The 17432-nt window shown below is 43.5% G+C and overlaps 1 protein-coding gene across 2 annotated transcripts; it reads right to left on the reverse strand.

Annotated features, from left to right (window-relative positions):
• Positions 1-289: 289 nt before the first annotated feature.
• LOC123404368 (probable trehalose-phosphate phosphatase 1) lies at positions 290-4170 on the reverse strand. 2 transcript variants are annotated; one of them, XM_045098286.1, is made up of 11 exons: positions 4081-4170; positions 2850-3011; positions 2328-2723; positions 2075-2215; positions 1905-1976; positions 1631-1729; positions 1485-1541; positions 1228-1329; positions 898-1116; positions 688-780; positions 290-603 (listed from the first exon to the last, which is right to left on the reverse strand). In XM_045098286.1, exons 3-11 carry the CDS (start codon positions 2607-2609, stop codon positions 553-555), a joined length of 1116 nt encoding a protein of 371 aa, XP_044954221.1. In that variant the 5' UTR covers positions 2610-2723; positions 2850-3011; positions 4081-4170; the 3' UTR covers positions 290-552. The 2 variants fall into 2 exon arrangements, with proteins under 2 accessions (XP_044954221.1, XP_044954220.1); XM_045098285.1 differs by having other exon boundaries at positions 2328-2767.
• Positions 4171-17432: the final 13262 nt, after the last annotated feature.

The raw sequence follows: 17432 nt of genomic DNA on the forward strand, positions 1-17432 counted from the left end.
TGGCACTAAAATAATCATGTAGGAGCTTCACTTGTTCATCAAATGAGCCGTCCATCTTTGATAACTCCGAAAATACTATAGAAATGAATGATGTAGAAACTCTTTTAGGCAGATAACATCATATGAGTATATACGTTCTTATACTAAGTAGAACAAAATGATTATTAGGGGCGCATGCAATTTCAGGAAGATGGATGAGCGATAATTAGTGTCAAAACTGTTAACAAAATTGCATTAGTGAGTAGAAACTGGAATTCACTAAAAAAACACAATACGAACAGGGAAAAACGGCAAGAAAAAGTGAGGTTCCAGTTTATTTATCAGCATTGAACGCCAGGAAAAAAGGTCTATCTTGCTTGCGAATTACAATGTCAAGAGACCAACACAGCCACCGATCAAATTTCTCAGTGGTAAAGAACATGACTAGCAGTACAAGAATATCAATCGACCTAAACGAATTAACAGGGGACACAGCAACATCACTCGATCCTAGCTACGGTTTCCAGCGCTGTAAAACTGTCGCCTCGGAAACTACTGTCATCTCCTGTTTGTTCATAGCGAGTGCTTCTTCCACCTCACCAAGGAATTCAGGAACTCCATCACCTGCACGAGAAGCAAACGATTAGGAATCTATCGTTGAACAGAACCAGCAGGAGCAGAGAAAAAGAACTACACGAAGATCTTTACTTCAGACGGGTCCCTGAGCGAGTAGAAGGCTTCGGTTTCCTTGGGCGCCTGCGAGACCAGTATCCCGTATCCGCAGTTCCTCTCCCGAAGCACCTGATCAAACCAAGGGAAAAAAATACCATGAGCTTACAGTTTACAGGCGGACCAAAGATGCCAAAGGACTGCACAAGAAGAACTGCCAAAATTTTCTCCAGAGAAAGAAATGGAAACCTTGAACGCGTCTTCGTCGGTGCGGTCGTCTCCGATGTAGATGGGAATCACGTTCTCGCAGTCGCTCAGCCCGAGCGACTGAAGCAGGAACTCCACGGCCTTCCCCTTGTCCCAGTCGATCACCGGACGAACCTCTAAAACCATTCGTCCGTTGGTCACTTTGAGACGGGGGAAGTCCTCCAGCACCTCGTTTACGAGCCGTGCGACCAGCTCCCAGTCCTGCGAGCAGCAACCAAGAAAAACTGTCAGGCGAATCTGCAGGTGTATGCCGTCCATGGAAGGAGAGACCCAGAGAGGAGGCAAAAGAGATTTGAGGCACAGGGTTTTTACCTTCTCGTCTACGTTGCGGTAATGAACAGACACGCAGAACTTGTTGTCCTCAACGCTCGCGCCTTCGATTCCGCTCGTGACTTCCAGGAGGGCCTTGGAAACCTGTTGCGAAAAATACCCATTAATACAATACAACACAAGAATCACTGAACTTTGCATGAATTGAATCCCTGTCATTTTCTGAAGTTTCAGTTGTCCAGTCGACTAAAGTATTACAGTTTGTCAGCTTCATCACAGTTAAATAAGAAGAAGCGCACCTCGTCGATCATAGGCAGAAAATCGCGAGCAGGTTGGAAGATGTTAGCTTCTTTGCCCTACAAGTAGAGTTAAACAACCGTGAGTATCGCGCACATAAGACAGTGGATTTTATCATCCCTGAAATGGATGAGCAGGACATGCTCACCTTTTCAGCATTGTGTTCATAATGTGCTGAAGATGTCATTATGTCCATCCCATGACTTCCAGCATAACAGAGCTCCTTGAGTTTTACGAATTCAAGAACCTGCATAAATTAGAATAAAACCATCAAATTAATCAGGCATTAATTGCATATCACCAGGATTCTGATATCAAACATGCATATATCAAATGAATCAGGCATATAACTGCATATCACTAGGGAGGATTCTGATATCAGTACAGTGACACGTGCAAACAGTTAGCATAGTTATCAATACCTTCTTCCGGGACCTTCCGCTGACGATGGCGGCGGGGAAGTGCTTGGCAACGTTTCTCACAGCAGCTCTCATCTAAGGAGAAATTTTTGGGGGGACAACTATAAGCAGGTGCCCATTTGTTGATAACCAAGAAACGTTAGTACTAGTTTAAGCAGGTTATTCTGATTTACCACAGGGGACATGACGGCCTTTTCAGGGTCGTCGACGATCGGCGACAGCGTGCCATCATAGTCCAAGAACACCGCAATCTTCTTGCCTTGTGCACTCGCTACGATCTGCTTGAAGGATGCCAGAGCAGAAGGGCATTTTGCCTACAGCACAAGACACATGTATGTAACGAAGCCTTTCTTCAGAAGAGGCATATATACTAGCTAGTACTGCTTCTTGCTGCGTCACCCAAAACTGAATCATGGAAAATCATACCATCCATGCACTGTAGGCAGGATCTTCTTCAGGAAGGTCTTCCTGGCCGAAGACCACGTTGTGCTTCTTACGCGGCGACGAGGATTTCATCGCATCCAGCAGCCCGCTCACGAGGACCTCCTCGATCTTGCGCCTGCTGACGTTTACCCCGGCGCCACCAGCGCCGGAGTAACCTCCGGGCCTGACTGAAAATGGCATCATTTTGGAAGGCAGCACGCCCATCAACGACTGGCTCATTCCTATCGGGTCGGTGATGACCGGTGAGCTGTTGCTCAAATCCATCGGGCCGGACGAAGAGAAAATGGGGTCAGTACGGTGGTCGTCTCTCTTTCAGCTGGATTTGCTTAGCCCACTGTCTTGTCGATGAAGAACCACTTCTTCAGCGTTTTCTTGTCGCTGCAGGTGTGGAGGAAGTTCATCAACAGCAGAATACCTAAGAACTGATGAGAGAAGGTAGGGTAGCGTTAGGGAAAGGGCGTCTGCTCCATGAGAAAAGGGGAGGTAATTCAGGATGATCTGTACCTTGTCATGCTGAGAGAGATGACACATCTATATCACAAGACTGGATTCTTGCATATGAAAAGCCATACAAAGCCAGCTCCGTTAACTCCAATTTTCAGAATGATGCAAAGGCCGGGGTTTCAACCTCCTTTCCGGAAAAACTCCGATGTTCAGAAAGTGTCACTGCATGAATCAAGAACAGGGTATTTTCAGTTACCCGGAAAGATCAAACATTAGACTAGTTACTTCCATGACGTCGACAACTACACATGGATCAAGTGTCAAGCCATGTTAAATATGTGTCCTTGTCACGAGTGGAGGAGGAAAACAACATCCAGAAAAAGCAGGAGGAAAAGGAAAATGTCAAAGTAAAAAACTTGCAGATAGATAGCTGGGTTAGCCTTAACTATTACTCTCTCCGTCTCAAAATAAGTGTCTTAACTTTGTACTTACTTTAATACAAAGTTGTACTAACCTTGAGACGCTTATTTTGGGATGGAGGGAGTATTATTTTTCGAGAATGGGGTTAGCCTTAACTATGGTTAGTTAACCTTGTAGTATTAACATTTTCCTGAAAGAACATAAACATGTGCAATGATATGCCGGCCTAATCACTGATGCCATGTGTGCTCTGGCCCAGGTGTTAATGGTGAGTGTTTCTGTTTCTGTTTCTCCTTCTGAACTTAAGAACGGTAGGTAAACCTAACCAATCCATATTTTGTACGCAAGTTAAATTGAGCGGCATTAAATTGCCTTTGGCCGGAATATGAGAAGAGCAATCGTGCTGTGCCCCTACAAGCCATGACGGAAGCATAAGAACTAAGCTATGAATTACGAGTATGATGGAAGCATGAGAACGTCAGGCTACAGCAGGTTCGTGGGAAAAGGCCAAGTTTGAAACATTTGACTTGACTAATCAGTTCGGTAATTCAACCTTCTTCGCGACGACCAAATCCTCAGCGGAAGATTTATAAGAAACAAAATAATTAACAGAACCTCGCGCCATATACACACTGCTAAACGCTAATAAAAATATGCAAATCAGTCTAGGGGGGAAAGGATTCAGTAAACAAGAAACAATGGCAAGAGAAGGGGGTCAGCTCTGGTCCCCTAGCAAATTTGCAACCATCATACAGTCATCAGGCAAATTTCATAGGGAGATGCAGAGAGAGAGAACAAGTAAACTGAGCATTGCATGCGAACAAGTAAACTAGGCGACTGAATGGGTAGGGGAAGAAGAACATGCACACACCTTAACGTAGGAAAGGGACCTGGATTGAGTGCGAGAGGTGGGGAGTCGAGCAATACGCGAGGAGAGGGAGGCGAGGAAAGAGGGGGTAGAATGGCGTCGATGCCAAGACTATTTATAGAGGAAGCGAAGGCTGGAAAAGGGCGAGAAAAATCTTGAGGAATTCAATTGGGCCTACAAGTTTTTGTTACGCGGTGTATTCGCTAGGCGCACCCGCGGGAGCCCACGCAGATTTTGAGCCCTTCTTTCTCGTCCAGATTCATCGAACAAGGACTCGCGACGACGCCAGTACAGTTAGTCAGTTCATCGGTTGTGGTCTTGTGGAGATACACTTCACTTGCAAAAAATACAAAATGTACTACTAAGGGGTACGTAGTATTCACTCATTCCATTCCTAAATATAAGTCTTTTAAGAGATTTTAATAGAGATTATATACTAAACAAAATAAATGAATGTATATTTTAAAGTATGCCTATATACATCCATTTGTATTCTTTTATTGGAACCTCTAAAAAAACTTATATTTAAAAACGAAGAAAGTACTATAAAAAATATGATAAAAAGATACATCATATTTGCATTCATCCAAAAAAAGCTATTCAGATTTTTTTGCCGTATCCTCGAGCATGCATATTGCAAGGGAAATATTGCCGCCCAAGAGCCTAGTTCTCAAAACAGGCTTTTGCCCCGCTTTATAAATAAAGCAACAAGCACAGTAGTACACGGTCGAATGATACAAGATGATGAGATAGTCCTCTTACACACCCCATCTTGAGATACCCGACACACGTAGAATGCACGCGACGCTACCGGTAGCACGCACCAAGCGAGCTAAACACCCTCACACTACGACTGAACATACCTAGACTCTACGACAATGCCCTAAGAGGGGAAACGATGTAGAGCGCCGTTGCCGCCATCGAGTCCATCGGACAAAGGTCTTCAACGGAGCCCTGACACGAGGAGAAGAACCACAACGACGTCTTCAGAAAAAGCACGGCACCCACGGGTGTCGCCGTCGTTGGCGCCAAGGCATGGAGCTTTTGCTCGGCAACACATCTCTGTCACTACAAGGCCGCCAAGAGGAGCACGACACTGTTAGATCCCCATATCCAGACCAGGATGCCACATCTCCACAAGAGAGATCACGTCCGAGCTATAGGCCACCCCACCTCCCATTGCCCCCACAACCCGGGAAGGGAGCCACCATCATCGCAATGTTGCCCGCCAGAGAGCAAGCATGCGACCCACCATCCGGGGCCACCGCCCCGGCATCCCTGCTGCGAGATACCATCGGTGGCACCTCACGCCACACATAACCACAATATGAAGAACGACGCCTCTTCATCAACTTCTAGCCCGACATCAGTCCCGAGTCTGGATAGACACCTCCAATGTAGGAGGCATCCACACCAGCCTCCCTCGCCAATACCTAGTGGACTAGGAGGGACACGACTCCGAGACTAACGACGGTCGCTGGCAAGCCAGTCCCAAGCCCATGGGCAGGCGAGCTCACCCGACGCCATGTCCGTGGTCACCACCGCCGATCCATCCACCGACGCACCAATATCACGACCACCACCAGCGAACACCGTACCCGGGAAGGAAGCCTGAGCATCCATGCGAGCACATCACGGACCAATCCCAGCCTCTCCTACCCGAAGCAAAAGCTTCGTTCCGCCCCGAGCCCCGATCTGATCTGCCCGAGCATGAACTCTAGATGTGGCCCATCCCCAAAAGGCATGCGAACGGCACATCGACGCCCGCCAAGCCCCGCGCACCGTCGGAACAGATCCAGGGGAAGGAGGCTGACATCACCGCCTCGTGCCACCGGAAGGAGCCTAGCTGTTGCACCACAACAGCTCCGCCCGAAGCGCACCGCCGCCCAACCCCGGTGCTGCCCAGGATGAGCCCACACCCGAGGTAGAGGACCACCGTCGCCCGCAACCACTACCACCGCAGAGCAAGCAAAGGCCACCGGCGCCCGCCGCCACGGCCCGCGCCGCCTGCCAGCCAGTTTCGGACGCTGTGTCGAGGCGCGCACCACCTCCTGCGGCCGTCCACGTAGTGCACGCATGCCGGAAGCTACGTACCGCCACGCCATGCCCGATGCCCGCACCCGACAGGAGGTCCTGCAACATCCCATCGCGTGAGGAGGGGGGGGGGGAATGAGCCCCATCGTCGCCCTAGCAGCGGCGAGGGAGGAGAGGGAAGGAGGGGAGGGAGCTCGCGGCGTGGGACTGGATGCTCTCTGCGGCCGCCTCGCGGGTGGCGGCGCGGCGTCCACAGCCTAGTTGTGCAAAATAAAATAAAAAACAGCAATTGTCATGAATATCATTTATAACTTTGTGTTTTCAAAATTTAATATTATATTGGGCGCAACGAAAGTTTTACTCCCTCTGTCACGGTTTAGAAGGCGTGCTTGGAAATTCTCTGAAACCTAGGTGGTTATTGATTGGCTCTCAGATGGTGTGAAAAATAACATTCACACTATGCGTGCATATAGAAGTAGTACAATGGAGTACTAATTAGCTGTTAGTAGTAAATACAATGCGTCCTACACCTTGTCTATTATGAAAATGTATGCAAATTTAACCGTGTCTTATAAACTATGACGGAAGGAGTATTTGAAAATTGTATACATGCCTATTATGACAATTAATTGAAGAAGATTAAGTAATATCACTTGTTTTTGCGTGCAAGGGGACACTTATCAATCACGCTATGCTTCTTAATGGATCACACAATATTCGTGTCAATGTGAATATGCGGAAGTGCAAAACTTCAATATGTATATTGAAGGTCACATCATTTGTGTGCATCCTTGAGTTCATACTCGCACTTTGTAATAAATGACAATGTGCATCACAATAATGCAGAGACCGAAGATTATCTTTTTTTTAAAGAAAGTTCATGGCAGTATATAGTTAGCATGTTGGCCGATAATACATACAACTCCATTTAGGATGAACCTGATAAAGAGATTTCATATAGTGCATGCAGGGTAACTTTTTGTGAATTTTTTTTTTCGTCATTTTCCTTCTAACTGGTCATTTTTTCATCAAAAGGGAAATATTGCTTAATTTGTTTCACTTATTTATATAATCTTTATAATACTAGAGGAGTTAAGGCCCAATTCTTTTCAACAGATTCTATAAAATCTCAGTTTGGAAAATCTCGAGGGAAAAGAATACGATTTGTCTTTGTAACTGCATCTAGTGCCCATTAGTGATTTTGGTGGATTGAAGACTTATAGGTTAAGAGACTGATATGTTTGTGAGTGCACACAAACTCTATAAGTCGCTGGTGGAGTTTGAGTTATTCGAAGAATATGGAACCCTAAAAATGAATGTCTTCGGGTGAAGACTTAGGTCATTTATTGAAGACTTTGGCAGCAAAGAAATTGCTATTCCTCTTGAAGACATTGAAGATGAGGAATTTGGTGTGTCCCGAAGAAAATGCTCTAAAGACTTTGAGGCTTGAAGATTTACTCCTTCTGTTTCATTTTGTTCTTTCTTGATTCATAGGAACACTGTACTGTTAAAGGGGGTCGAGGTAAAATAAAGGGAAGAATTTCCTCATGATGCTCAAATCAAACCTACACCTAGCAGATCCTCTAAGTGAGGAACATGAGAGGCATGAGGACTTTCACCGTTGAAAGTTCCGACCGTTGCCGTGCCGCGCTCCACGTGTCCCCAATCTTATCCACCCAACGGTCATATCATTGGGGGGAATTAAATTCATATCATGTCAGCATGCTCCCTGACTATGAATAGCCGCCCCCTACAACCACTAGTTGGTTGGCTGCTCCGAGAGAAACTGACACTTGTCACTTAAAGAAACCCAATTCCTCGAGGACTTTGAGAAAAAATCATCAAGTGAGAAAATACCCCAAACACCCAAACCAAAACCCAAAACCCAAAGTGATTGAGCATCACTGAAGAGATTGTTCCTGTGTGGAACCGAGGCTTGGTACCTTTGAGGATTGTGCATCCTCCAGACGGTTAGGCATCATGGTCTAGAGCATCCACCAGTCAATTGTGGATCGCCGGGTGACCGAGTTTGTGGGGGTTTGGAAGTCTGCCCTGAAGACTTACCACGAGTGTTGGGCGAGGACTGTTTATCCTTAGCTCAAGGAGAATACAGTGGGGACTTCGTGTCTCGGGATTGTGTGTCCGTTGGTTTGAATTGCAAGCCGCTCCAAACCAGACATACAACTGTCGCAGCAGTTGGAACTGTGTCATCAACCACAGTCTTCATCAAGCTACTGGTTCTATTTCTTCAACTTTTTTCATTTCCTCAATTGCATGTTGAAGACTTTCATATGCACCGTTTGAATAATTTGATGAATACTTTCTCTGAATTCCTCACCTCAAATTCTTCATGTGAGTTATGCATCACCTGCTCATCGTGTATACGTGACCTATGCAAACCGAACCTATCAACTCACACTGAGTACTTTGTTGTAGTCGCTTTTGCATATCTGTCTAAGTATTATTTCCGCTCCACTCAGTTCATGACTGAATACTTTCCTCACTAGGAATTTCCTCAGTGATGAATTTGTAAAAATCCCCTATTCACCCCCTCTAGTCGATATAATGTGGTTTCAATTGTATGAGAGCAAGGTACTCCCTTGTTTTGTGTGATTTTGGTTTAACCGCGTGGAGATTTAGTTATGTCGACCGCGGTATGATCAAGGTTACTACGGGTTGTCCTACCTTCGAAGGAAAGGACTTCCCCTACTGGAAGAACAAGATGCAAATGCATCTTCAAGCAATTGACAACGATCTCTGCTACATCGTGGAAAATGGTGTTCCCTCTGTCACTTCAACTATCACTGCCGCTGATGTGAAGAAGTTCAAGCAACTTGACTCACAAGCAAAGAATATCATCTGTGGCCATTGAGCAAAGGTCGGTATAGCAGAGTGAGTGCTTTGGGCTCTACGAAGCTTATCTGGGAAAGGTTGTCCAAAGTCAATGAGGGAGTCTCCACACAGCGGGACTCTCGAGTTGATGTTCTTCGTAATCTCTTCAACCGCTTCAAGAGACTAGATAATAAAAATTGCCAAGATACCTTTGATCGCCTCACTGACATCTCAAATGAGCTGCAAGCTCTAGGAGCTAGAGACATCACTGATCATGAAGTTGTGAAGAAACTATTACGTTCTCTTGATCCATCATTTGACACACTGGTACTGATGATTGAATAACGAAGAGACTACAAGATGCTTGATCCTGCTGATATACTTGAGAGACTCAATACTCATGAATTCCAACAAGAAGAGAAGAGAGACCTTTATGGGCTAAGCTACTCAAGACCTCGTGCATTGAAGGCAAAGGTCGTTTCCTCATCTGAAGAAGAAGAATCTGACTGCAGTTTTGCTGATCCTGAAGAACTTGGTCAGGAACTTGCTATGATCGTGAGGAAATGCCAGAAGCTCTCAAGGCATGGCCAGTTCGGAAAGTCTTCAAGAACAGATATGAGGAGATCAGAATCTTCACGTGAGGACTACAAGAAAAGAACATGTCATAAATGCAAGAAATCTGGTCACTACATTGTTGATTGTCCTCGTTGAGTGAAGGAGTCAAGAAGAATAAATACAAGGATGAAAGTTCTGATGACTCGAAGAAAAAGAAGAAATCTTCAAAGTCCTCATCGCACAAGAAGACCAGTTTCAGAAAGGCTCGAGCACTCATTGAAAAGGAAATGTATTCTTAAGAAGAATCTGAGAATGTGATGAAGAGGAGGGTTCTGAAGTGTAGTTGGAGTCTGGTGTGGCAAGTCTGGCACTTGCTACCACATTCATCAACAAGTCCATCTTCAACCTTGAAAAAAATGTCAACGTCAGCAACACTGATGACTATGATGATGACATCGCTCCCTTCTATTGCTTCATGGCAAAAGGTTCAAAGGTACCAAACCACACTTCCTCCTCTGATTCTAGTGACTCTGAACCTGATGATTATCAAAAATCCAGTTACTATAAACTTGCCAACATTGCCACTAAGCAACAAAGTGCAATTGAAAAGCTTTAGAAACTGCTAGACAAAAGCGATGATCTATTGAATGATGAAATGAATCGTACTCAAATCCTCACTAAAGATGTTCAAAGTCTTCAGTCTAGATTTGATAGTCTTCAATATCGTTATGGTACACTCTTGGATGATCATGAGAAGCTTTCCTATGAACTTCTTCAAAGGAAGCTAGATCTTGAGAAACTGGAAATGTCCGATGATGATCTTCGAATGGAAAATATGATTCATTTCTTGCTCAACAGATCAGTACCGCTCAGGAAGATTTCATTGCACCATGTCTGAAATGCATCGAACGTGAAACTACTAATTCTTCACCTGAAACTTCATATGCTTCTATCACTACAAATTCTTCAACTGTTCATGTGCTATCTAACTCTTCACCTGAAGAAACCACAAATATTATTGACGAAGGGTTGAAGGAATTGTATGTGACAGGAATATACAAAAGTCTCAAAGGGCATCAAATCCTTTGTGATGTGCTTAAAAAGAGGATTCTGAACAGGAACCTGAGGAAAGAGGGCATTGCCTTTGAGAGCAAACTGGACGTTGATGGGTCATACTGGAAACCTGAATAGTACCCCCAAACCTCATGGGTTGCTGCCAAAGGATCTCCCATTTATCCATCCACTCTAACAGGCTTTGCATGTGAAATGTCTTATTCCTCTGATGACTCATTTGACTTCAACTATAAACTGTTCAAAACTCATGCTGGTGAAGTATTTATTCGATATGTTGGAACTAACTGCAGGAATGGACCGCCTCTGAGTAAAATCTGGGTTCCCAAAAGTTGCATGGAAAGTCTTTAGGTGAATGTCCTCATGACACTGATACGTCCAAAACGTATCTATAATTTTTGATGGTTTCATGACACTTTTATGCTTTTGGTAATTGTTTTTATATTAAGTTTATAATTTATTTGGACTAACCTATTAATATTTGCAAAAGTGCACAATGTTCTTGTTTTACACTTTTATGTGTAGGAACTATCAAAAATAGAAGGGGAAACCTTGTTGAAGTCGAATTGGGACTTTCCTGAAATCTGTCCGAAAACTCTTTTTAAAGACTGCCACGTTACGGGTCTAAGACGGCGTCAGACGGAAATCTCACAGAAGACAAAAGTGTGGGGAATTTTATGCTGATAATTCTAGATATACAATTCGGTCCATTTGCAGTACGGAAGCTCCAGGAAATCCCGTTTTACTGGAGGACAAATATCTGATTACGGGATTACGGGTATCGGTGACGTGATTGAGTCCAACTCTTACCATATTTGATGGATTCGGCCAAGCCATGACTTTGGGACCTCATTAGGGCTGTGAGGGGTCCCTAGGAAGGTTCTAGAGGTGCCCAAGAGACCTTGGATCAAAGGGTCATCCATCGGAGGGCTAAGGATGATCGTCACGGCTCATATAAGGAGAGGAAAACCCTGATTTCTCAGCAGCCAACAAAAGCCACGAATTTTGCCTCCCCCATGGTCTCATCTCCATGGGGGGGGGGGTCATCTACAGCACCAAGAAGCCATGGAGGAAGGGGGCTAAGGGGCGGCGCTCCCCCATGATGGCCGGCCGGCGCAGGAGGAGCCCCTGCGCCGCCGACGCCGCCCTGCACCTCATGTGGTGCCCCTTCTCCATCCTCTTCGCCGTGATGCCTCCTTCACCAACACCTCCATCATCATCTCCTCCATAGCTACAACAGTCCACTCTCCCACAAACCTCTGTAATCCCCTATGTAAACATGGTGTTTGATGTTATAAATTATTTGCAAATGATCTATTGCATCTATGTCATATTTGTGTAGTTCCATTTTGACATATGATTGATTGTTGAATCTCCATGGATGGTTTGAGCTATATATTAAAAAATTTGAATTCCTATGGTACCCATCATATGTTTATGCATGCATGGATCACATCATAGGGTTTGTAGTATGTGGATAAAGCTAGAGGGTGGGTGATACGTCTCCAGCGTATCTATAATTTTTTATGGTTTCATGCTATTATCTTGTCAAACTTTGGATGTTTTGCATGCCTTCTATATATTTTTTGGGACTAACCTATTAACTCAGTGCCAAGTGCCAGTTTCTGTCTTTTCTGTGTTTTGACCCTTTTTCAGAAGGAGTCCAAATGGAATGAAACTTTACGATGATTTTTTTGGACCAAAAGAGACCCCCGATTTTTTTGGACCAAAAGAGACCCCCGAAGCTTTGGAAGAAGGCCAGAAGAGCCACGAGGGAGTCACAAGCCCATGGGGCGTGGCCTACCCCTAGGTCGTACTATGCGGGCTTGTGACCTCCTTGTGGGCCCAACTGACGCAATTCCACCGTCGTAAATTCCTATAAATTCAGAAACTTCCAGAAAGAAACCTAGATCGGGAGTTCCGCCGCCGCAAGCCTCTGTAGCCACCAAAAACCAATCTGGAGCCCGTTCCGGCACCCTGCCGGAGGGGGAATCCATCTCCGGTGGCCATCTTCATCATCCCGACAATCTCCATGATGAGGAGGGAGTAGTTCTCCCTCGGGGCTGAGGGTATGTACCACTAGCTATGTGTTTGATCTCTCTCTCTCTCTCGTGTTCTTGAGATGCCTTGATCTCGATGTACCATGGGCTTTGCTACTATAGTTGGATCTTATGATGTTCTTCCCCCTCTCCCTTCTTGTAATGAATTGAGTTTCCCGTTTGATGTTATCTTATCGGATTGAGTCTTTGAGAACACTTGATGTATGGCTTGCACGTGTCTATGTGCTGTGATCAACTTGCGGGTTTGTGACAATTGGGAACCTATGCATATGGGTTGGCACACCTGGATTCATGTGAGTACTCGATGTATGTTTTGGTGATCAACTTGCGGGTTCGTGACAATGGGAACCTATGCATAGGGGTTGGCACACGTTTTGACTCTCCGGTAGAAACTTCGGGGCACTCTTTGAAGTCATATGTGTTGGATTGAATAGATGATTCTGAGATTGTGTGATGCATATCGTATAATCATGCCCACGGATACTTGAGGTGACAATGGAGTATCTAGGTGACATTAGGGTCTTGGTTGATACGTATCTTAAGGTGTTATTCTAGTACAAACTCTATAATAGATCGATCAGAAAGAATACCTTTATGGTGGTTTCGTACCCGACAATAATCTCTTCGTTTGTTCTCCGCTATTAGTGACTTTGGAGTGACTCTTTGTTGCATGTTGAGGGCTAGTTATATGATCCAATTATGTTATCATTGTTGAGAGAACTTCACTAGTGAAAGTATGAACCCTAGGCCTTGTTTCCACGCATTGCAATACCGTTCGTGCTCACTTTTGTTACTAGTTACCTTGCTGTTTTTGTAATTTCAGATTACGAAAACCTATACCTACCATCCGTATTACACTTCTTTCACCATCTCTTCGCTGAACTAGTGCACATATACAACTTACAATTGTATTGGGTGTGTTAGGGACACAAGAGACTCTTTGTTATTTGGTTGCAGGGTTGCTTGAGAGAGACCATCTTCATCCTACGCCTCCCGCGGATTGATAAACCTTAGGTCACCCACTTGAGGGAAAATTGCTACTGTCGTACAACCCTCTGCTCTTGGAGGCCCAACAACGTCTACAAGGAGAAGGTTGCGTAGTAGACATCAAGCATTTTTCAGGCGCCGTTGCCGGGGAGGCTAGGTAAGCGGCACTAACATCCCGTCAACGAAGCATTTTTCTGGGAGGTTAGCGCATGAAGGTATATCTTTGGATCTTGCAATCGAATCTTTTTGTTTCGTGTTCTTTCGCTAGAAAACTACAAAAAAATGGAATTGAGGATGCCTCATATGCTCCATCTTTTCAATGTCTTTCGTGAGCATGATGGGAAGGAAATTTTTGCTCAAGTACTAAAAGAAGAATTGCATAGAATGCTTGGCATAGAATATGTGAAGGATGAGCATGATTGCAATGTTTTTAGCATGAATTCTTTGAATACTCATGATGCTAATGATATGCAAAGCCACAAGCTTGGGGATGCTATATTTGATGAAGATGATCTTTTTAGTTCTTCCACTTTGAATGATCAAAATTATTTTGATGAAAGCATGCCCCCTATCTATGATGATTATTGTGAGGATACTTATGCTATAAAGAAGAGGGATGATAAAACTTGTCATACTCCCGAGAACCCCTTTGCTAAACCTTGCTTTTTCATTGTGGACACAATTTGTAGTGCTCAAGTATTTTACGATACTCCCACTACTATTCTTGAGAATAGATTTCCTTATGTGGAGAGTAGTAAAATTCCTATGCTTGTAGATCATGCAAAGAAAGCCTTAGGTGCTAGTTATATTGTTGAATTCATTCATGATGCTACTGAAAATTACTATGAGAGAGGATCATATGCTTCTACTTATTGCAATAGTATCAAGCTTCCTCTCCATGTGTTGAAATTTTTGAAGCTATGCTTGTTTTGCTTTCCTATGCTAGTTGATTCTTGCTCCAACAAGTTGTTTATTCACACAATCCCTATGCATAGGAAGTGGGTTAGACTTAAATGTGCTAGCCACATGCTCCATGATTCTCTCGTTGTGTTTCAATCCTTACCTTTTATGTGAGCATCATTGAAATCAATGCCTAGCTAAGGACGTTAAACAATAGCGCTTGTTGGGAGGCAACCCAATGAATTTATTTTTGCTTTTTTTTATTTATGTTTTTCTTTGTCCACACCATCATAATTCTGTTATGATTGTGTTTTTTGTGTTTTAATTAGCGTTTGTGCCAAGTAAAGCCTTTATGATTACTTGGGTGATAGTTGTTTGATCATGCTGGAAAAAGACAAAAACTTTCTGCTCACGAAATTATTTTTCATTTTTATCCAGAAAAAGCTTTTGAGTTGATTCTTTTTGCTGCTGGTATATATGCTTTTTTCCCAGGCCGTCGTAATGTTTCAGATTTTTTGAGGTACCATAAGTATACGAAGTATACAGATTGCTACAGATTGGTCTGTTTTTGACAGATTCTGTTTTTGTTGAGTTGGTTGCTTGTTTTGATGAAACTATGGTTAGTATCGGGTGGTACTAGCCATGGAAAAGTGAGAATACAGTAGCCCAAATTCAATATAGGTAGAATTCAAGTTTGCTACAGTACCAAAATAAGTGGTAGTTTGTTTTCTTGTGCTAGTGTTATCACGAGTGTTTTTTTAAGTTTTGTGTTGTGAAGTTTTCAAGTTTTGGATGATGTTCTCATGGACGGTGAGATAAGGAGTGGAAAGAGCTCAAGCTTGGGGATGCCCAAGTCATCCCAAGACAAATTCAAGGACACCAAAAAGCCTAAGCTTGGGGATGCCCCGGGAAGGCATCCCCTCTTTCGTCTTCAATCCATCGGTAACATTACTTAGAGCTATATTTTTATTCACCACATGATATGTGTTTTGCTTGGAGCGTCTTGTATCTTAGGAGTCTTTTGTTTTTGTTGTGTCACAATAATCCTTGCTGCACACCTTTTTGAGAGAGATAGACATGCACTCATCGTGATTTTGCTAGAATGCTCATAGTGCTTCACTTATATCTTTTGTGCTAGATACTTTTGCTCTTGTTCTTCACTTATATCTTTTGAGCTAGATACTTTTGCTCTTTGTGCTTCACTTATATCTTTTAGAGCACGGCGGTGTGTGATTTGGTAGTTGGCTTATGCTATGAAAGTAGTACCAAATGTGATAGATATCCAAAGAGGATGCAAAAACCTCCATCTTCATGTGCATTGAGTAGAAAGAGAAGTTTTGATTCCTCTCAATTAGTTTTGAGACGTGGATTCGGTAATATTGAGAGTTATGTTAGTAGGGTGTTGTGAATCTAGAAATACTTGTGTTGAAGTTAGTGATTCCTGTAGCATGCACGTATGGTGAACCGCTATGTTAGGAAGTCGGAGCATAATTGATCTATTGATTGTCATCCTTTGTGTTGAGGTCGGGATCGCGCGATGGTTAACACCTACCAACCCTTCCCCTCGGAGTATGCGTTTAGCACTTTGTTTCCATTACTAATAAAAACTTTCGCAACAAGTATGTGAGTTCTTTATGACTAATGTTGAGTCCATGGATATTACGCACTTTCACCCTTCCACCATTGCTAGCTTCTCTAGTACCGCGCAACTCTTGCCGGTGCACAAAACCACCATATGCCTCCCTCAAAAAAGCCACCATACCTACCTATTATGGCATTTTCATAGCCATTCGAGATATATTGCCATGCAACTTTCACTGTTCCGTCTCATGACTTGTGCCATCATTGTCATATTGCTTTGCATGATCATAAGATATCTAGCATGATGTTTTCATGGCTTGTCCATTTTTTGATGTCATTGCTACGCTAGATCATTGCGCGAGGCATTTCCTATAGAGTCATCATCGTTCTGAGCTTTGAGATGTGAGTAAATAAAAGTGTGACGATCATCATTATTAGAGCATTGTCCCATGTGAGGAAATAAAAAAAGAGGACAAAGATCCCAAAAACAAAAAAACAAAAAAAAGAGAAAAGAAAAAAAGAGCCCTAAGAGCCCAAATGAAAAAAAGAGAAAAAGAGAGAAGGGACAATGCTACTATCTTTTTCCACACTTGTGCTTCATAATAAGCACCATGTTCTTCATGATTGAGAGCCTCTCATTTTGTCACCACCATATACACTAGTGGGAATCTTCATTATATAACTTGGCTTGTATATTCCAATGATGGGCTTCCTCAAAATTTCCCTAGGTCTTTGTGAGCAAGAAAGTTGGATGCACACCCACTAGTTTTCCTTTTGAGCTTTCACATAATTATAGCTCTAGTTCATCCTTTGTATGGCAATCCCTACTCATTCACATTGATATCTATTAATGGGCATCTCCATAGCCTTTTGATACGCCGAGTCAATGTGACCATCTCCTCCTTTTTGTCTCACAACCACCACCACACTCTATTCCACCTATAGTGCTATATCCATGGCTCGCACTCATGTATTGTGTGATAGTTATAAAAAGTTTGAGAAAGTAAGGGTGCAAAAACAATTACTTGGCCAATTCTGGGGTTGTGCGTGATTTAAATTAGTTGTGTGGGTATGATGGAGCATAGCCAGACTATATGATTTTGTAGGGATAACTTTCCTTGGCCTTGTTATTTCAAAAGTTCATGATTACCTTGCTAGTTTGCTTGAAGTATTATTATTTTCATGTCAATAGCAAACTATTGCTTTGAATCTTCCGGATCTGAACATTAATGTCACGTGAGATAAGTTACAAAGGACAACTATGCTAGGTAGCATGCAACATCAAAAATTCATTCTTTTTCACTTCCCTACTCGAGGACGAGCAGGAGTTAAGCT

The sequence above is a fragment of the Hordeum vulgare genome, chromosome 6H (genome assembly GCF_904849725.1).
Source record: "Hordeum vulgare subsp. vulgare chromosome 6H, MorexV3_pseudomolecules_assembly, whole genome shotgun sequence".
Lineage (NCBI taxonomy): Eukaryota > Viridiplantae > Streptophyta > Magnoliopsida > Poales > Poaceae > Hordeum > Hordeum vulgare.

Bases quoted from the DNA above. Each gene is read 5' to 3' on its own strand.
- LOC123404368 (XM_045098286.1), bottom strand. From the start codon at position 2,609: ATGGATTTGAGCAACAGCTCACCGGTCATCACCGACCCGATAGGAATG. The intron at 1,977-2,074 runs GTAAATCAGAAT...ATTTCTCCTTAG, and splicing joins AGGCCGTCATGTCCCCTGTG to ATGAGAGCTGCTGTGAGAAA. The intron at 1,542-1,630 runs GTGAGCATGTCC...CTCTACTTGTAG, and splicing joins ATGAACACAATGCTGAAAAG to GGCAAAGAAGCTAACATCTT.